This window comes from Schistocerca nitens, chromosome 7, assembly GCF_023898315.1.
Source record: "Schistocerca nitens isolate TAMUIC-IGC-003100 chromosome 7, iqSchNite1.1, whole genome shotgun sequence".
NCBI classification, from domain to species: Eukaryota; Metazoa; Arthropoda; class Insecta; order Orthoptera; family Acrididae; genus Schistocerca; species Schistocerca nitens.
In genome coordinates, this window is record NC_064620.1 from 65,867,889 (window position 1) to 65,890,060 (window position 22,172).

Consider the following 22,172-nt stretch of genomic DNA (forward strand, 5'->3'; position numbering starts at 1 on the left):
GTGCGAGTGTATACCTGTCCTTTTTTCCCCCTAAGGTAAGTCTTTCCGCTCCCGGGATTGGAATGACTCCTTACCCTCTCCCTTAAAACCCACATCCTTTCGTCTTTCCCTCTCCTTCCCTCTTTCCTGATGAGGCAACAGTTTGTTGCGAAAGCTTGAATTTTGTGTGTATATTTGTGTTTGTTTGTGTGTCTATCGACCTGCCAGCGCTTTTGTTTGGTAAGTCTCATCATCTTTCTTTTTAGATATATTTTTTCCACGTGGAATGTTTCCCTCTGTTATATATATATTGTGTCTGTATATGTGTGGATGGATATGTGTGTGTGTGCGAGTGTATACCCGTGCTTTTTTCCCCCCTAAGGTAAGTCTTTCCGTTCCCGGGATTGGAATGACTCCTTACCCTCTCCCTTAAAACCCACATCCTCTCGTCTTTCCCTCTCCTTCCCTCTTTCCTGATGAGGCAACAGTTTGTTGCGAAAGCTTGAATTTTGTGTGTATGTTTGTGTGTCTATCGACGTGCCAGCGCTTTCGTTTGGTAAGTCACATCATCTTTGTTTTTGGATATATTTTTCCCACGTGGAATGTTTCCCTCTATATATATATATATATGGTTATAATAGAGGGAAACATTCCACGTAGGAAAAATATATCTAAAAACAAAGATGATGTGACTTACCAAATGAAAGTGCTGGCAGGTCGACAGACACACAAACAAACACAAACATACACACAAAATTCAAGCTTTCGCAACAAACTGTTGCCTCATCAGGAAAGAGGGAAGGAGAGGGCAAGACGAAAGGATGTGGGTTTTAAGGGAGAGAGTAAGGAGTCATTCCAATCCCGGGAGCGGAAAGACTTACCTTAGGGCGAAAAAAGGACAGGTATACACTCGCACACACACACATATCCATCCACACATATACAGACACAAGCAGACATATTTAAAGTTTGGCCCAAAAAAGGACGGGTATACACTCGCACACACACACATATCCACCCACACATATACAGACACAAGCAGACATCTCATAAGCAGACATATATGTCTGCTTGTGAGATGTCTGCTTGTGTCTGTATATGTGTGGATGGATATGTGTGTGTGTGCGAGTGTATACCCGTCCTTTTTTCCCCCTAAGGTAGGTCTTTCCGCTCCCGGGATTGGAATGACTCCTTACCTTCTCCCTTAAAACCCACATCCTTTCGTCTTTCCCTCTCCTTCCCTCTTTCCCGATGAGGCAACAGTTTGTTGCGAAAGCTTGAATTTTGTATGTATGTTTGTGTTCGTTTGTGTGTCTATCGACCTGCCAGCACTTTCATTTGGTAAGTCACATCATCTTTGTTTTTAGATATATTTTTCCTACGTGGAATGTTTCCCTTATTAGCCATTAAAAAGAATATTTTCAATAGAATTCCATTGCCAATCTCTTCAGAAACTCATGTTATACATACAGCACACTCACTAAAAAGTCATTTGTGCTAGAAGATGAACTATTTGCATATAAATCTTCTTTTCATTATAAATGTAGCAAAAGATCAAATCCACTTTTTGAAACACACAAATTCTATCCCCCTTATTCCCCAATGTTACCATCTACAAAGTACACACATTATAAGAATCATCACTACTAACAATACTATTAAACTATATCTAGATATCTGCTTTGTCAATAAACATCACAAGATATTTCAAAAAGCATCATCTTAGACCTGAGAAAAAGAACAGCCGGGAAAGTAAGGAGCAATGTTCCAGCGTGTGTGTGTGTGTGTGTGTGTGTGTGTGTGTGTGTGTGTGTGTGTGTGTGTGTGTACACACATTTCAGTAATGTAATTGCATAAGGCTTACTTACCACAATGAGTGTTACCACATGCTACCCTTTTTGTAGAATAAGGGCAACTAGCAATGCCTTTCCCACATTCAATATGGGGTTCCACACCACGTCCACACATAAATGACAGGCACACCTGTGATGGACAGAATGTTTCCCTTCGGAATGCAACATTGACCAGATTAAGTAAAGTGCTGGATGTAGTCTTCCTCCAAAATGACCAGTCAATATTTTCACGTTTTAATTTCTCATGTTCTGCAGCTTCCTTCCACGCCCTTGAGAAAAGAGGAGAAAGGTCCAGTGATTGCTGAATGTTTAATGTGTTCCAACACTATATTTAGGCACTACAAGCACACCATTTCCTGCCAAATTCATGCGAAATACATGCATATCTGCTAGAATATTCTCCTTCCTCTCATAATAAGTTAACTACTTGGGGGGGGGGGGGGGAAATAAAATAAAAAGTCATGCAATACGCCAAATTTTTAACATAAACACTGATGAAAAGAAGGGTGTTGGACATTAATCTTACATAATTTCATCACAACAATTGTTTTACTCTCTTAAGAAACTAATCTGTCCAATGTGTGTGTGTGTGTGTGTGTGTGTGTGTGTGTGTGTGTGTGTGTGTAGCTGAGAAGAAATGTCAGATACACCAATTTGCAATAAAGTCCATACCGGCAAACGTGTGCTGCTGTTCTAAGATCCTTCATTGGCAAATAATTAAAAACAAGGCGTAAGAGTCCATACGCTGTAGTGATGTATTCACCCATGCAGCTAGTAACATCAGATAACTGCAACAAAAGAACACACATACAAAAACGAGCAAACACTGTATAATTAAGTTTTGGATTCCATTCTTTAAGGCATAGGTTAGATGTATCACACTCACTTTTGTTTATAATTTTTTTTAGTAATCATTTACTGAAAATCACACAATAAATATAATAAAAACAAAAACATATCTGGCTCACTAAAGAGAAAATACCCAAGTTAATAGTAAGTTGCATCGTTATCACAGATGAAAAGTTTCAAAAGCCAAGTTTTAAAAATTCAGCAATAGTTTCAATTTCCATAATGAAATTTTAACTCTACAATGGAGTGTGTGATGATATGAAACTTACTGGCTGATTAAAAATATGTGCTGGACTGATCTGCAACTCGGGACCTTTGCCTTTCACGGGCAAGGGGTCTACCGACTGAGCTACCCGACCACGACTCACAACCCATTCTCACAGCTTTAATTCTGCCAGTGCCTTATCTTCTACCTTCAAAGTTTCGCAAAAGCTCTCCTGTGAACCATGCAGATCTAGCACTCCTGGAAGAAAGGATATTGCAGAGACATGGCTTAGCCACAGCCTGGGGGTTTTCACTCGACATCGGAGTGTGCGCTGATATGAAACTTCCTGACATATTAATACAGTGCACTGGACTGAGACTCCAATTCGAAACCTTTGCCTTTCAGGGGCAATCGCTCTACTGAATGAGCTGCCCAAGCATGACTCAAGACCCATCCTCACAGTTTTAATCTGCCAGTATCTCGTCTCCTGCCTTCCCAACTTCACAGAAGCTCTCCTGCGTACCTTGCAGAACTAGCACTCCTGGAAGAAAGGATATTGCCGAAGGCAAAGGTCCTGAGTTCAAGTCTTGGTCTGGCACACAGTTTTAATCTGCCAGGAAGTTTCACATCAGCAACACTCCACTGTAGTGTGAAAATTTCATTTTGGAAACATCCCCCAGGCTGTGGCTAAGCCATGTGTCCACAATATCCTTTCTTCCAGGAGTGCTGGTTCTGCAAGATTTGCAGGAGAGCTTCTATGAAGATTGGAAGGTAGGCGACGAAGTACTGGAGGAATTACAACTGTGAGGGCAGTTTGTGGGTCATGCTTGGGTAGCTCAGTCGGCAGAGCACTTGCCTGCAAAAGGCAAAGGTCCCAATTCAAGTCTCGGTCTGCACACACTTATAATCTGCCAGGAAGCTTCATAGTTTTAATTTGGTGAATAAACAACCACCTAGATAATTCCAATCACTTTCCTGACTTTACATATAACCAAAACATATTGGTATTCTCTGAAAACTCTGTAAATAGAAATTTGCTTTCAAGTTTTTTGAAGGCCATTCATGTAGCATAACTTGTGGAAGGAAGGCGAAAAAGGTGGCTGAAGTGAGAGAAAAGGAAGAAACAGGCAATTAACAGAAGGTGCAGAAAAAGATCAGAAATATGAAACGTGTGTCATTACTAGAAATGCCAAGAAAGCGCAAAAGATCCAACCAATGATGACATTCATACAGAAACAGATGTATGACAACACAATGTAATAAAGATGTAAGTCCATCTAGGAAGGATGATAGCTAAATACACAAAGGAACTGAAAGAGGCTGCCTGACACAAGCTAGAAGAATCAGAGCACAAACAAAATGAGGCAAGAAAGGAAATCCATCACGACCGAACGAAATTAGTGAAGGCTTCAGAGGAGATTGCCAAAAAGGTATGAGAATCAAAAGGAAAATTTCATTACACTGGATAAAATAACTTCATAAATCAGCGAATGTATTACTCCAACAGATTCAATCTTTTTTTTATAATTATGTAGCAATATAGGTTTAACAAAAGAATAAGAGCAGCAAATAGCTTACAATTTAAACTAATAAATGTCATTTAACTTAAAATGGGCATCTTATTGTTTATTAATGCAGATTTTTTCCCTGAACTCCAAAACAGTTACCAAAAACTACTTAAAGCAATGCCATATTTTACCAATTTGTTGGTGGAGAAGTCCAACTCTCCTTTTGTTAAGTGATATTCCATTTCCCCAACCCCTCCCCCCTCCCCCTTTAGCCCCACCCCTCCCTTGACAGACTTCTAGAATCGCCCGTCAGAAGGGCAGATGACTTAAACAGAACAACCGCTGCAGAAATACAGTACACTAACAGGAAAAACTGAGAACAGAGCAAAACCACTGGAACAAAGAGGAAGAGGTTAAACATGTCCAGTCCAAGTGCAAATGCGGCAACAAACACAACAGCAATATTAAAAGATAGGTTAATGGCGCAGATTTCCAAAAGTCAGAAATATAGAAAGAGTTGTTCCACCACGCAGTTTCTGCTGCTGTTATCGTAATTCCGAAGACTGGTTTGATAGAGCTCTTTACACTAAATTAGCCAGGAGATGCAAGCATCTTCATCTCTGGATTACTATCGCAACCTACTGAACTTACTGTATTCATGCCTTGGTTTCCTTACAATTTTTATCCCTCCCCCCCCCCCCCCCCCGCCCCCCTACACACACACACACACAACATTTCTTTCCACTACCAAACACATGAACCAGACAATACCTTGTTCCTCGATGCCTTGGGATGTGTCCTATCAAACAATAACTTCTTAAAAGTTATGGATTGTTATAAATAATCCTTTACTAATGAAAATTGCAAACATTATGAAGAATCATTCACGATTAGTTTCAGCTACAACAACTAGCCATCTTAATATCAATCAGAAAAACATCTCTGCGACTCAGCACCAGGCCAATTGGACACACATTGTCATCTATAAAATACGGATTTGTGCCTAACCTCATTCACAGCCAAGCTTTTTCGCCCATGTATGTATTTTATCGATGGCAATGTGTAACCTACCAGCCCGTTGATTAGACACAGCAATAAACATTTTTGATCTGGAGATGGCTAGCTCCTTTAGTCAAAACTAGTTAAAAATGATTATAAATAATTTTTGCAATACTGATCAATAAAACGTAACATATAAGAATCAATAACTCTTAACCCCCCCCCCCCCCCCCCATGAACAATGGACTTTGCCATTGGTGGAGAGGCTCGCGTGCCTCAGCGATACAGATAGATCTAACATAGGGACAACTACAATGGAGGGGTATCTGTTGAGAGGCAGACAAATTTGTGGTTCCTGAAGAGGGGCAGCAGCCTTTTCAGTAGTTGCAAGGGCAACAGTCTGGATGACTGACTGATCTGGCCTTGTAACACTAACCAAAACAGCCTTGCTGTGCTGGTACTGCGAACGGCTGAAAGCAAGGGGAATCTACAGCCGTAATTTTTCCCGAGGGCATGCAGCTTTACTGTATGGTTAAATGATGATACCGTCCTCTTGGGTAAAATATTCCGGAGGTAAAATAGTCCCCCATTCGGATCTCCAGGCGGGGACTACTCAGGAGGATGTTGTTATCAGGAGAAGGAAAACTGGCGTTCTACGGGTCGGAGCGTAGAATGTCAGATCCCTTAATCGGGAAGATAGGCTAGAAAATTTAAAAAGAAAAATGTATAGGTTAAAGTTAGATATAGTGGGAATTAGTGACGTTTGGTGGAAGGAGGAACAAGACTTCTGGTCAAGTGAATACAGGGTTATAAATACAAAATCAAATAGGGGTGATGCAGGAACAGGTTTAATAATGAATAAAAAATAGGAATGGGGGTAAGCTACTACAAACAACATAGTGAACGCATTATTGTAGCCAAGATAGACACAAAGCCCACGCCTACCACAGTAGTACAAGTTTATATGCCAACTAGCTCTGCAGATTACGAAGAGATTCAGGAAATGTATGATTCGATAAATGAAATTATTCAGATAGTGAAGGGAGATGAAAATATAATAGTCATGGTGACTGCAATTCGATAGTAGGAAAAGGAAATGAAGGAAACGTAGTAGGTGAATATGGAATGGGGGTAAGGAATGAAAGAGGAAGCCAGCTGGTAGAATTTTGCACAGAGCGTAACTTAATCATAGCTAGAAAGAAGGTTGTATACATGGAAGAAGCCTGAAGATACTGGAAGGTGTCAGATTATATAATGGTAAGACAGAGATTTAGGAACCAGGTTTTAAATTGTAAGACATTTCCAGGGGCAGATGTGGACTCTGACCACAATCTATTGGTTATTAACTGTAGATTAAAACTGAAGAAACTGCAAAAAGGTGGGAATTTAAGGAGATGGGATCTGGATAAAATGAAAGTACCAGAGGTTGTAAAGAGTTTCAGAGAGAGAGCATTAGGGAACAATTGACAAGAACAGTGGAAAGAAATACAGCAGAAGAAGAATGGGTAGCTTTGAGAGATGAAATAGTGAAAGCAGCAGAGGATCAAGTAGGTAAAAAGACGAGGGCTAATAGAAATCCTTGGATAACAAAAGAGATAATGAATGTAATTGATGAAAGGAGGAAATACAAAAATGCAGTAAATGAAGCAGGCAAAAAGGAATACAAATGTCTCAGAAATTAGATCGACAGGAAGTGCAAATTGCTGAGGAGGGATGGCTACAGGACAAATGTAAGGATGTAAAGGCGTATATCATTACGGGTAAGATAGATACTGCCTACAGGAGAATTAAAGAGACCTTTGGAGAAAAGAGAACCACTTGTATGAATATCAAGAGCTCAGATGGAAACCCAGTTCTAATCAAAGAAGGGAAGGCAGAAACGTGGAAGGAGTATATAGAAGGTTTATACAAGGGCGATGTACTTGAGGACAATATTATGGAAATGGAAGAGGATGTAGATGAAGACCAAATGGGAGATAAGATAATGCGTGAAGAATTTGACAGAGCACTGAAAGACCTGAGTCGAAACAAGGCCCCGGGAGTAGACAACATTCCATTAGAACTACTGACAGCCTTGGGAGAGCCAGTCCTGACAAAAATCTACCATCTGGTGAGCAAGATCTACGAGACAGGCGAAATACCCTCAGACTTCAAGAAGAATATAATAATTCCAATCCCAAAGAAAGCAGGTGTTGACAGATGTGAAAATTACTGAATTATCAGTTTAATAAGTCACAGCTGCAAAATACTAGCACGAATTCTTTACAGACGAATCATGGAAAAACTGGTAGAAGCCGACCTTGGGGAAGATCAGTTTGGATTCCGTAGAAATGTTGGAACATGTGAGACAATACTGACCCTACGAATTATCTTAGAAAATAGATTAAGGAAAGGCAAACCTACATTTCTAGTATTTGTAGAATTAGAGAAAGCTTTTGACAATGTTGACTTGAACACACTCTTTCAAATTCTGAAGGTGGCAGGGGTAAAATACATGGAGCAAAAGGTTATTTACAATTTCTACAGAAACCAGATGGCAGTTATAAGAGTCAAGGGGCATGAAAGGGAAGCGGTGGTTGGGAAGGGAAAGAGAGAGGGTTGTAGCCTATCCCCGATGTTATTCAATATGTATATTAAGCAAGTAGTAAAGGAAAGGAAAGAAAAATTCGGAGTAGGAATTAAAATCCATGGAGCAGAAATAAAAACTTTGAGGTTTGCCGATGACATTGTAATTCTGTCAGAGACAGCAAAGGACCTGTAAGAGCAGCTGAACGGAATGGACAGTGTCTTGAAAGGAGGATATAAGATGAACATCAACAAAAGCAAAATGAGGATAATGGAATGTAGTCGAATTTAAGTTGGGTGATGCTGAGGGAATTAGATTAGGAAATGAGATACTTAAAGTAGTAAAGGAGTTTTGCTATTTGGGGAGCAAAAACTGATGATGGTAGAAGTAGAGAGGATATAAAATGTAGACTGGCAATGGCAAGGAAAGCGTTTCTGAAGAAGAGAAATTTGGTAACATCGATTATTGATTTAAGTATCATGAAGTCGTTTCTGAAAGTATTTGTATGGAGGATGGAAGTGAAATGTGGATGATAAATAGTTTAGACAAGAAGAGAATAGAAGCTTTCGAAATGTAATGCTACAGAAGAATGCTGAAGATTAGATGGGTAGATCACATAAATAATGAGGAGGTACTGAACAGAATTGGGGAGAAGAGAAGTTTGTGGCCCAACTTGACTAGAAGAAGGGGTCACTTGGTAGGACATATTCTGAGGCATCAAGAGATCACCAATTTAGTATTGGAGGGCAGCGTGGAGGGTGAAATCGTAGAGGGAGACCAAGAGAAGAATACACTAAACAGATTCAGTAGGATGTAGGTTGCAGTAGATACTGGGAGACGAAGAAGTTTGCACAGGATAGAGCAGCATGGAGAGCTGCATCTGCTTGCTCTTTATCTAATTGAATAGTGCCTGACCATCTCTAGGTTATGAAAGTTAAGTGCTTTGCACTATACCTGCACTTCCTAATGTTTATTTTAAGTGGTCCTATTGTTTGTGTTGGTCCTACTGTGTGTTGAGCATTTTGTGGTGGTTAATATACTTCTCTGTGGCAGTTTTTCACTGCCTTAGCAGGTCGGGCCATCTCTTTGTGCCCCTTCTGTGTGGTTTGTTCCCGAGATTAGAGACAAGCCTATTTTCGGACTGCTGTGACTTTTCGTAGAAAAGTCGAGCCGTCTGTCTAATTCTATCCTTAATTGTTTGTACTCCTGTGATATTATGCAGCTCCCTAGTTGGGAATTCATGCAGGAGTTTCATGATCATCCTAAGGATTCTACCCTGGAGGCCCTGCAATCTTCGGATGTGGCAGTATACCGCATTGCCCCACACGACTGCCGCATACTCCATTACCGGCATTATAATGGCGAGAAACAGCCTAATAACGCAGCATGTGGGTAGGGTTGACTTTGGGTTCAAGATCGAGTAAAGTGTTCTCTATCTTCCATAGGCTTTCCCACTAATATCCCTTATGTGCGGCCCCCACGTGAGGCATCTGTCAAGGGTCACCCCGAGGTACTTTGCAGTGCGGGACCATGGGATGGGGCCTCCCATGATCTGCACCGGCTGTAGGTTGATGGGGGTCTTTTTCCTCATGAATGTGATTGCCTGACTTTTGCTGGCATTGTATTTAAGGCACCACTTTGTTGCGCATGTGCCTAGAGCGTCATATGCCGTCTGTAGGCAGCGGCGTATGAGGTTAGCATTTGCGTTTATGGTATACAGCGTGGTGTCGTCCGCGTACAATGTGAGCGAGACTCTGTTGACCTCTGGAGTGTCCGAGGTGTACAGGGAATACAGCAGGGGTCTGAGAACAGAAACCTGCGGCACTCCCGCCTGTGTGGGTCTAGCTGTGGATATGCCCACTCCCCGCACAGACACTGAACGTTTGTACACTAAGGTAGGACTCGATAAGATGGATGTGTGGAGTCAGTACCACCAGTGTGAACAATTTGTATAGGAGGCCCTTGTGCTATACACAGTCGAAAGCCCTAAACACATCAAGCAGCACGGCCCCTGCGTACTGCTGATTCTCCAGGGCACTCATCGCGTCCTCTGCCAGACATAGCAGCTCTTGCTCAGTGCTGTGTGCGTGTCGGAAGCTGAATTGTTCCGGCGAGATCAGCTCCTCCGCGTTTACATGCAACATTAGCCTTTTAGAGTACAGGCGCTCTAATATCTTAGAGATTGCTAGTAAAGGGCTGATTGGCCTGTAATTCTGTGGGAGCTTGATGTCTTTGCCTAGTTTTGGGATAGCAACCACCTCTACATGTTTCCATGCAGAGGGGAAGTTGCCGGTCTGAATAATTCAATTGAAGATCGCGGTGATGGGGCAAATGGCTGAGGAAGCTTAAGTAGTATAGCCTTCTCCAGCTGGTCACACCCACCGGCTTTCCTCGGGTTTAGCAGCTTCAGTTGTGCCCCTACTTCCTCCTCTGTGAATTCTTTGATGTCTGCTACTGCTTCCCCCTCGAAAAAGGCTGGGAGTCATTGCTGCACTAAACGTATGTGCTCCTCGTCAATGGAGTCCTCTACAGGTGTGAAGTTTTCCGCAAAGACATCAGCCAGGGCACTGGCCTCTGCGTCAGGCTTGCAGATCACTTCACCCCCGAATTGTAGCAGAGGGATGTTTTGACCTTTCCTTAAGAAGTACTTTGTCTTTTGCCATGCTGACCCATCGTTTATTTGCAGGCTAGCTATTTTCCCTTCCCATTCCCTATTTCGGTGTCCCTCCACCACCACTTTCAGCTCTCTCCTGAGCCTGTTGAGGAGGCGCTTAGTGGCTGGACTTCTAGTCACCTGCCATTCACAGAATACTCTATTTTTGTGGGCTATGGCGTCTAATAGTTCTGAGGAGAGCTGGCGTGAGAAGTCTTTCATTCTTTGTGGGCCTCTGGGGGATGCATTTTCTACAGCCTGTATAGTTTCTGCATTAAATCTTCCGATGGCCTCATAAGTACCTATGTCTGGGGTCTGGGATGTTAGTGAGTGTGCCTTGCTGGCTCTCTCTGAACTGCTCCCAGTTGACTTTCCCTAGTGGCCTACGGTGGCTCTGCAGTAGCTCACCTTTGACCTCCAGGTCGAAAATCACCGGGAGGTGATCCAACGACAGCGCGTTTTGAGTCGTCGCCGTTGTGTGGTTGCCCACTCCCTTCAGCAGGGCAATGTCTAGCACGTCGGGACGGTCACCTTTCGCAGGGTAGGAGGTGGGGTCATACGGCCCCAGGGCGACTGTGTTGTGTCGACAGACTACCATTAGCAGGTGATGTCCACTTGCGTTGGTAACTCTGGAGTTCCACTCGGCATGCTTGGCATTGAGGTCCCCTGCAATAAAGATTTTACCACAGATGGACAACAATGCCGCAAAGTCCGCTGGGTCCAGAAATTTACCTGGTGGTCAGTAGGCCGCTACGAATGTGGTTTCGCCTGATGATGTTTTTACTAAGACTGCTGTGGCTTCGACTGCACGAAGTTGAGCCAGTTGCACAACATGGTCCTTAATGCAGTTTTTAATGTATATAGCAGTGCCTCCTCCATGTGTTAGCCTATCTGTGTGGTAGTATGTGTAATCTGCTACGCGTATGTATATGTTAGGCTTAAGTTTTGTTTCTGAAACTATCGATTGCCTCGTCTCAAAGAAACCGCCTGAATTCCCCACCTTGGGTGAGTATGCCGTTTGCGTTCCAGGCGCAAACTGTTAAACCATTGATGGTGCTATTCATTGGTTGTTATTAGTTCTTGGGCGTTGTTGGGCGTCGTTAGCCGTTGTAAGTGCATTTACTAGGAGCTGCAGTAGTGATTTCACCAGTTCAGCTACTGATGTCATCAGGAGGTGCATCTCACGGAGTCCTTCAGCGATGTTTACAGAGGTGTTGTTCGCAATATGTGAGTGTTCCGTGGCCGTAACCATTTCATTCTCGCTCATGTTTCCTGTGCTCATTGATGCAGTGGCCCGCTTGCTTACACTTCCCGCATCAGCGTGCTTGCTTCCTGTGGTTGAGTGTGCATCATTTCGCGGATTGGTGATAAAAGAGTAGCTCACGCCAGTTTCAACTTTCCTAGTGAGTTTGTTGTTATTCCTAGCCGGTATGTTGTTCTTAAACTGTTTGGCTTCAGCCTTCTTAAAAACCGCGCACCCCCTGTAGCTCGCAACATGGGCAAGCCCACAGTTGCAGCACTTGGGTGTGTTCATATTTGGTGTGGAGCAGTCTCCGCTTTGGTGCTCCACAGCGTATTTCACACCTTGGGGGCACCGTGCAGTATCTTGCTACGTGGTCTAATCCTAGACAGGAGCAGCATTGTGCCCTGTGCCCTTTCCCGTGGAACTTCTCAACCTGTATGTTAGTTATGTTCGCAACCCTGGTTACTTGGAATATCTTTCTGTTTTCGATGTTATCTACTAGGACAACCATGAACAGTGGTGTTTGCCGATTTGTCCTTGGCGTCTTCATACAGAATACCACCCTAATTACGTATCCTAGGTCCTCAAATTCATCCTTCAGATGGTCAGGATCCATTTGGAAGGGAAGTCTGCGAAACACCACCTTCAGGAGCCTTAGAGGTTCAACTATTGTATTACTTATTTATTTAGCGACATGTTTCGAGGGTTATACCTCATCTTCAGGCTAAATGGCATTACAAAAACAACTTTACAATAAGGTCATTCTGATGTTACATAGTCTTTTTGTAAATGTTGTGGTCGAAAAGACTATGTAACATCAGTATGATCTTATTGTAAAGTTGTTTCTGTAATGCCATTTAGCCTGAAGATGAGGTATGACCCTTGAAACATGTCGCTAAATAAATACGTAATACGATTGTTGACAAAGTTTGTGATTGGTAGCAGTACTTTAAAAAAAAACGTTTACATATTTCTTGAGACAGTCATGGTCGAAAAAGCAGCCAAAATGGCTTCAAAATCTTTTATTTCCAATCTGACCGCTAATTTAAGGATCTTATGTAATGGTAAGAAAGGCAATATTCTTTATCTACATCAACATGGATACTCTGCAAATCACATTTAAGTGCCTGGCACAGGGTTCATCGAACCACCTTCACAATTCTCTATTATTCCAGTCTCGTATACCGTGCGGAAATAATGAACACCTATATCTTTCCGTACGAGCTCTGATTTCCCTTATTTTATTATGGTGATTGTTCCTCCTTATGTAAGTCATTGTTAAAGAAATATTTTCGCATTTGGAGGAGAAAGTTGGTGATTGGAATTTTGTGAGAAGATTCTGTCGCAACGAAAAAACGCCTTCCTTCTAATGATGTCCAGCCCAAATCCTGTATCACTTCTGTGATACTCTCCCCCATTGTTGTTGTTGTTGTTGTTGTTGTGGTCTTCAGTGCTGAGACTCGTTTGATGCAGCTCTCCATGCTACTCTATCCTGTGCAAACTTCTGCATCTCCCAGTACTTACTGCAACCTGCATCCTTCTGAATCTGCTTAGTGTATTCATCTCTTGGTCTCCCTCTACAATTTTTACCCTCCACGCTGCCCTCCAATGCTAAATTTGTGATCCCTTGATGCCTCAAAACATGTCCTACCAACCGGTCCCTTCTTTTTGTCACGTTGTGCCACAAACTCCTCTTCTCCCCAATTCTATTCAGTACCTCCTCATTAGTTATATGATCTACCCATCTAATCTTCAGCATTCTTCTGTAGCACCACATTTCGAAAGCTTCTATTCTCTTCTTGTCCAAACTATTTATCGTCCATGTTTCACTTCCATACGTGGCTACACTCCATACAAATACTTTCAGAAACGACTTCCTGACACTTAAATCTATACTCGATGTTAACAAATTTCTCTTCTTCAGAAACGATTTCCTTGCCATTGCCAGTCTACATTTTATATCCTCTCTACTTTGACCATCATCAGTTATTTTGCTCCCCAAATAGCAAAACTCCTTTACTACTTTAAGTGTCTCATTTCCTAATCTAATTCCCTCAGAATCACCTGATTTAATTCGACTACATTCCATTATCCTCATTTTGCATTTGTTGATGTTCATCTTATACCCTCCTTTCAAGACACTGTCCATTCCGTTCAGCTGCTCTTACAGGTCCTTTGCTGTCTCTGACAGAATTACAATGTCATCGGCAAACCTCAAAGTTTTTATTTCTTCTCCATGGATTTTAATTCCTACTCCGAATTTTTCTTTCCTTTCCTTTACTACTTGCTTAATATACATATTGAATAACATCGGGGATAGGCTACAACCCTCTCTCTTTCCCTTCCCAACCCCCACTTCCCTTTCATGCCCCTTGACTCTTATACAGGGTGTTTCAAAAATGACCGGTATATTTGAAACGGCAATAAAAACTAAACGAGCAGCAATAGAAATACACCGTTTGTTGCAATATGCTTGGGACAACAGTACATTTTCTGGCGGACAAACTTTCGAAATTACAGTAGTTACAATTTTCAACAACAGATGGCGCTGCAAGTGATGTGAAAGATATAGAAGACAACGCAGTCTGTGGGTGCGCCATTCTGTACGTCGTCTTTCTGCTGTAACCGTGTGCTGTTCACAACGTGCAAGTGTGCTGTGGACAACATGGTTTATTCCTTAGAACAGAGGATTTTTCTGGTGTTGGAATTCCACCGCCTAGAACACAGTGTTGTTGCAACAAGACGAAGTTTTCAACGGAGGTTTAATGTAACCAAAGGACCGAAAAGCGATACAATAAAGGATCTGTTTGAAAAATTTCGACGGACTGGGAACGTGACGGATGAACGTGCTGGAAAGGTAGGGCGGCCGCGTACGGCAACCACAGAGGGCAACGCGCAGCTAGTGCAGCAGGTGATCCAACAGCGGCCTCGGGTTTCCGTTCGCCGTGTTGCAGCTGCGGTCCAAATGACGCCAACGTCCACGTATCGTCTCATGCGCCAGAGTGTACACCTCTATCCATACAAAATTCAAACGCGGCAACCCCTCAGCGCCGCTACCATTGCTGCACGAGAGACATTCGCTAACGATATAGTGCACAGGATTGATGACGGCGATATGCATGTGGGCAGCATTTGGTTTACTGACGAAGCTTATTTTTACCTGGACGGCTTCGTCAATAAACAGAACTGGCGCATATGGGGAACCGAAAAGCCCCACGTTGCAGTCCCATCGTCCCTGCATCCTCAAAAAGTACTGGTCTGGGCCGCCATTTCTTCCAAAGGAATCATTGGCCCATTTTTCAGATCCGAAACGATTACTGCATCACACTATCTGGACATTCTTCGTGAATTTGTGGCGGTACAAACTGCCTTAGACGACACTGCGAACACCTCGTGGTTTATGCAAGATGGTGCCCGGCCACATCGCACGGCCGACGTCTTTAATTTCCTGAATGAATATTTCGATGATCGTGTGATTGCTTTGGGCTATCCGAAACATACAGGAGGCGGCGTGGATTGGCCTCCCTATTCGCCAGACATGAACCCCTGTGACTTCTTTCTGTGGGGACACTTGAAAGACCAGGTGTACCGCCAGAATCCGGAAACAATTGAACAGCTGAAGCAGTACATCTCATCTGCATGTGAAGCAATTCCGCCAGACACGTTGTCAAAGGTTTCGGGTAATTTCATTCAGAGACTACGCCATATTATTGCTACGCATGGTGGATATGTGGAAAATATCGTACTATAGGATTCCCAGACCGCAGCGCCATCTGTTGTTGACAATTGTAACTACTGTAATTTCGAAAGTTTATCTGCCTGAAAATGTACTGTTGTCCCAAGCATATTGCAACAAACGGTGTATTTCTATCGCTGCTCGTTTAGTTTTTATTACCGTTTCAAATATACCGGTCATTTTTGAAACACCCTGTAACTGCCATCTGGTTTCTGTAGAAATTGTATATAACCTTTTGCTCCATGTATTTTACCCCTGCCACCTTCAGAATTTGAAAGAGTGTGTTCAAGTCAACATTGTCAAAAGCTTTCTCTAATTCTACAAATACTAGAAATGTAGGGTTGCCTTTCCTTACTCTATTTTCTAAGATAATTCGTAGGGTCAGTATTGTCTCACATGTTCCAACATTTCTACGGAATCCAAACTGATCTTCCCCAAGGTCGGCTTCTACCAGTTTTTCCATGATTCGTCTGTAAAGAATTCGTGCTAGTATTTTGCAGCTGTGACTTATTAAACTGATAATTTAGTAATTTTCACATCTGTCAACACCTGCTTTCTTTGGGATTGGAATTATTATATTCTTCTTGAAGTCTGAGGGTATTTCGCCTGTCTCGTAGATCTTGCTCACCAGATGGTAGATTTTTGTCAGGACTGGCTCTCCCAAGGCTGTCAGTAGTTCTAATGGAATGTTGTCTACTCCCGGGGCCTTGTTTCGACTCAGGTCTTTCAGTGCTCTGTCAAATTCTTCACGCATTATCTTATCTCCCATTTGGTCTTCATCTACATCCTCTTCCATTTCCATAATATTGTCCTCAAGTACATCGCCCTTGTATAAACCCTCTATATACTCCTTCCACGTTTCTGCTTTCCCTTCTTTGATTAGAACTGGGTTTCCATCTGAGCTCTTGATATTCATACAAGTGGTTCTCTTTTCTCCAAAGGTCTCTTTAATTTTCCTGTAGGCAGTATCTATCTTACCCCTAGTGAGATAAGCCTCTACATCCTTACATTTGTCCTCTAGCCATCCCTGCTTAGCCATTTTGCACTTCCTGTCGATCTCATTTTTGAGACGTTTGTATTCCTTTTTGCCTGCATCATTTACTGCGTTTTTATATTTTCTCCTTTCATCAATTAAATTCAGTATTTCTTCTGTTACCCAAGGATTTCTACTAGCCCTCGTCTTTTTACCTACTTGATCCTCTGCTGCCTTCACTACTTCATCCCTCAGAGCTACTTCTTCTACTGTATTTCTTTCCCCCATTCCTGTCAATTGTTCCCTTATGCTCTCCTTGAAACTCTGTGCAACCTCTGGTTCTTTCAGTTTATCCAGGTCCCATCTCCTTAAATTCCCACCTTTTTGCAGTTTCTTCATTTTCAATCTGCAGTTCATAACCAATAGATTGTGGTCAGAATCCACATATGCCCCTGGAAATGTCTTACAATTTAAAACCTGGTTCCTAAATCTCTGTCTTACCATTATATAATCTATCTGATACCTTTTAGTATCTCCAGGATACTTCCATGTATACAACCTTCTTTTATGATTCTTGAACCAAGTGTTAGCTATGATTAAGTTATGCTCTGTGCAAAATTCTACCAGACGGCTTCCTCTTTCATTTCTGCCCCCCAATCCATATTCACCTACTATGTTTCCTTCTCTCCCTTTTCCTACTGACGAATTCCAGTCACCCATGAGTATTAAATTTTTGTCTCCCTTCACTACCTGAATAATTTCTTTCATCTCATCATACATTTCATTTATTTCTTCATCATCTGCAGAGCTAGTTGGCATATAAACTTGTACTACTGTAGTAGGCGTGGGCTTTGTGTCTATCTTGGCCACAATAATGCGTTCACTATGCTGTTTGTAGTAGCTTACACGAACTCCTATTTTTTTATTCATTATTAAACCTACTCCTGCATTTCCCCTATTTGATTTTGTATTTATAACCCAGTATTCACGTGACCAAAAGTCTTGTTCCTCCTGCCACCGAACTTAACTAATTCCCACTATATCTAACTTTAACCTATCCATTTCCCTTATTAAATTTTCTAACCTACCTGCCCGATTAAGGGATCTGACATTCCACACTCCGATCCATAGAACGCCAGTTTTCTTTCTCCTGATAACGATGTCCTCTTCCCAACCACTCCCATATTCCGCAATAATACAAAATGTGCTGTCTTTCTTTGAACTTTTTCAATGTACTCCGTCAGTCCAGTCCTATATGGTAAGGATCCCACACGGTGCAGCAGTATTCTAAAAGAGGACGGACAAGCATAGTGTAGGCAGTCCCCTTAGTAGATATGTTACATTTTCTAAGTGTCCTGCCAATAAAAGGCAGTCTTTGGTTAGCCTTCCCCACAACATTTTCTGTGTTCCTTCCAATTTAAGTTGTTTGTAATTGTAATACCTAGGTATTTAGTTGAATTTACAGGTTTTAGATTAGACTGATTTATCGTGTAACCGAAGTTTAACGAGTTCCTTTTAGCAGTCGTGTGGATGACCTCAAACTTTTCGATATTTAAGGTCAACTGCCACTTTTCGTACCATTCCGATATTTCTTCTAAATCTTTTTGCAGTTTGTTTTGATCTTCTGATGACTTTATTAGTCGATAAACAACAGCGTCATCTGCAAACAACCAAAGACAGCTGCTCAAATTGTCTCCCAAATCGTTTATATAGATAAGGAACAGCAAAGGGCCTATAACTACCTTGGGGAACACCAGAAATCACTTCTGTTTTACTCGATGACTTTCTGTCAATTACTACGAACTGTGACCTCTGCCAGGAAATCACAGATCCAGTCACATAACTGAGACGATATTCCATAAGCACGAAATTTCACTACGAGCCGATGCGTGGTACAGTGTCAAAAGCCTTCCGGAAATCCAGAAATACGGAATCGATCTGAAATCCCTTGTCAACAGCACTCAGCACTTCATGTGAATAAAGAGCTAGTTGTGTTTCACAAGAATGATGTTTTTTAAAACCATGTTGACTGTGTGCCAACAGACCATTTTCTTCGAGGTAATTCATAATGTTCGAACACAATATATGTTCTAAAATGGTGCTGCATATCGACGTTAACGATATGGGCCTGCAATTTAGTGGATTACTCCTACTACCTTTCTTGAATATTGGTGTGACCTGTGCAACTTTCCAGTCATTGGGTACGGATCTTCTGTCGAGCAAACGGTTGTAAATGATCGTTAAGTATGGAGCTAATGCATCAGCATACTCCGAAAGGAACCTAATAGGTATCCAGTCTGGACCAGAAGACTTGCTTTTATTAAGTGATTTAAGTTGCTTCACTACTCAGAGGATATTTACTTCTATGTTACTCATGTTGGCAGCTGTTATCGATTCAAATTCTGGAATATTTACTTCGTCTTCTTTTGTGAAGGCATTTCGGAAGGCTGTGTTTAGTAACTCTGCTTTGGTAGCACTGTCTTTGATAGTATCTCCATTGCTATCATGCAGAGAAGGCACTGATTGTTTCTTGCCGCTAACATACTTCAAATACGGCCAGAATCTCTTTAGATTTTCCGCCAGGTTTCCAGACAAAGTTTCGTTGTGGAAACTGTTGTAGGCATCTCGCACTGAAGTCCGCACTACATTTCATGCTTCTGTAAAAGATCACCAATCTAGGGGATTTCGCATCTGTTTAAATTTGGCATGTTTGTTTCATTGTTTCTGCAACAATGTTCTAACACGTTTTGTGTACCAAGGAGGATCAGCTCCGTCGTTTGTTAATTTATTTGGTATAAATCTCTCAACTGCTGCCAATACTATTTCCTTGAATTTAAGCCACATCTGGTCTACACTTATATTATTGATTTGGAGTGAGTGGAGATTGTCTCTCAGAAAGGTGTCAAGTGAATTTTTATCTGCTTTTTTGAATAGGTATATTTTTCGCTTATTTTTTGAGGATTTGGGGCTTACATTATTCAATCTTGCCACGACAGCTCTGTGTTCACTAATCCCTGAATCAGTTTTGATGCTCATTATTAACTCAGGATTATTTGTTGCTAAGAGGTCAAGTGTGTTTTCACAACCGTTTACTATTCACGTGAGCTCATGAACTAACTGCTCGAAAGAATTTTCAGAGAATGCGTTTAGCACAATTTCGGATGATATTTTATGCGTACCTCCAGAATTAAACATGTATTTTCGCCAACATATCAAGGATAAATTAAAGTCACCACCAACTATTATCGTGTGAGTTGGCTACGTGTTTGAAATCAAACTCAAGTTTTCTTTGAACCTTTCAACAACTGTATCATCTGAATAGGAAGGTCGGTAAAAGGATCCAATTATTATTTTATTCCGGTTGCCAACAATGACCTCTGCCCATAATAACTCACAGGAAGTATCTACTTCAATTTCGCGACAAGTTTAACTACTTCTGACAGCAACAAACACGCCACCGCCAACCATGTTTAGCCTATCCTTTCGGAACACCGTTAGGTTCTTCGCAAAAATTTTGGCTGAGCTTATATACGGCTTTAGCCAGCTGTCAGTGCCTATAACAATTTCAGCATCAGTGCTTCCTATTAGTGCTTGGAGCTCTGGTACTTTCCCAACATAGCTATGACAATTTACAGCTGTTATAACAATGTTTCCTGTATCTACGTTCTTCCTGTGTTCAGGCTGGTTCAAATGGCTCTGAGCACTATGGGACTCAACTGCTGAGGTCATTAGTCCCCTAGAACTTAGAACTAGTTAAACCTAACTAACCTAAGAACATCACACACATCCATGCCTGAGGCAGGATTCGAACCTGCGACCGTAGCGCCTGTGTTCAGCCGGACCCTTTGTGACTGAAGCCCTTCTTGTGTTTTCCCGAGACCCTCTAACTTAAAAAACCACCCAGTCCACATAACACAGCCCCTGCTACCCATGTAGCTGCCTCCTGCATACAGTGGACACCTGACCTATTCAGCGGAGCCCGAAACCCAACCACCCTTTGGCGTAAGTCGAGGAATCTACAGCCTACACGGTCACAGAACTGTCCGAGCCTCTGATTCAGACCCTCCACTCAGCTCTGTACCAGAGGTCTGCAATCGGTCCTGTTGACTATGCTGCAAATGGTCAGCTCTGCTTTCATCCTGCAAGCAAGACTGGCAGCCTTTACCACTTCTGTTAGCCACTCGAAACCAGAGACAATCTCTTCTGATCCAAAGTGACATACATCATTGGTACCAACGTGAGCCACCACCTGCAGTTGGCTGCACCCTGTGCTCTTCATGGCATCCAGGAGGACCCTTTCCATATCTGGAATGACCCCACCTGGTGCGAACACGGAGTGCACATTAGATTTCTTACCCTTTTTGTCAGCCAAGTCCCTAAGGGTCCCCATAACGTGCCTAACATTGGAGCTCCCAACTACCAATAATCCCACCCTCTGTGATTGCCTGGATCTTGCAGGCTGAGTGGTTTCCTCTGTTCTGCATTAGGTCCATATTTTGCACTCCATCAATTTCCTGACTACACCCTGAATGGCCATCGAAACTTGGACATTACGGCATCCTCTCAAATTTCGACAGCCTATGCCCTCCCCTCTCCCTAAATTTCCCACTGTAAGCTCTTTCTTCAGGTACCGTTTAACTTTTTCTTTTTCCATACTGGTCTTTGCAGTCAGATTCCTTTGTCAGCCCATATATGTATGTATTTGTGTTACCTATGTCTAGTATTAGGCTATGACACAGCCCCATTTAATTGTTCCCCTAATGAGTTTGTTACAATTTCTATAGGTCACTTATAATCTTTTTATATTAATTATTGTTTTATCAAGGAATTTTTAATTCTATGTAGCAGCGTACTGCACGCCCTGCAATTCCCCTCCATGTATTAGTTATATTACTCATTATCTTTCTCCTCTTTATTTTGTAACAGTTCTCAGCCTTCAATTGATACGTAATCAGGTTTCTTCTGTCTCCATCTTGGCACCCCCTAGCAGCATATTCCCATACTTCTTGTTAGCCACTTCTCTGGGACACACTGCGTGCCAGCACTTTCAATAACACTAAGTCAACAGGGCTGTTTGGTTGCCTGGCCTTCCTACTTCAGTCATAGTCATGTCTCCAACATGAGGCCTTTATGGTCATGTGTTGAATTTTCATCACCAGTGAGTCTTTATTTTCATGTCCAAATGCAGATTAAATTCTGTACATAGTTTTCTTCTGGGGTCTCACTTGAACACCTTTCTAGGTCCATACCTGCAGCTCCCAGTGCTCCTGACACATCTTGCAGCTGCTACCCATTGGAATTTCAGATGTTTCATTTTGTAGCCATCCAATTTGAGTGATTCTGACAATGCAGACACCATCCAAATGTTGGGAGACTGAGTATCTTTAATAACCCAATTTTAAATTCGTTACCTGAATATTTTTTCCCGTATCTTTCTGGTTTAATTGCCTTATTTTAACCATTATTTTGATAAACTGAAAGTACCACAATCGATGATAAATTATTTAGAACCAATGAAGATATAACCAGGTGAAGCGAGATTTTGGGGTAAAAATTGTCTAAAGCACGGTGGAGCTATTAAATATGTAATTATACTGTACTCACCTCT

General features: G+C 42.0%; 1 protein-coding gene across 3 annotated transcripts in view; it reads right to left on the reverse strand.

Moving 5' to 3' along the window:
• The window catches only part of LOC126194894 (F-box only protein 22-like), a 213,153-nt gene that overhangs the window by 120,149 nt on the left and 70,832 nt on the right, over nt 1–22,172 (reverse strand). For all 3 annotated transcript variants that reach the window (XM_049933246.1, XM_049933247.1, XM_049933245.1), the window contains exons 4-5: nt 2,505–2,620; nt 1,848–2,101 (exon numbers count right to left, since the gene is read on the reverse strand). In XM_049933246.1, coding sequence (XP_049789203.1) covers nt 1,848–2,101; nt 2,505–2,620 — 370 coding nt within the window. The remainder of the gene's footprint in view (nt 1–1,847; nt 2,102–2,504; nt 2,621–22,172) is intronic.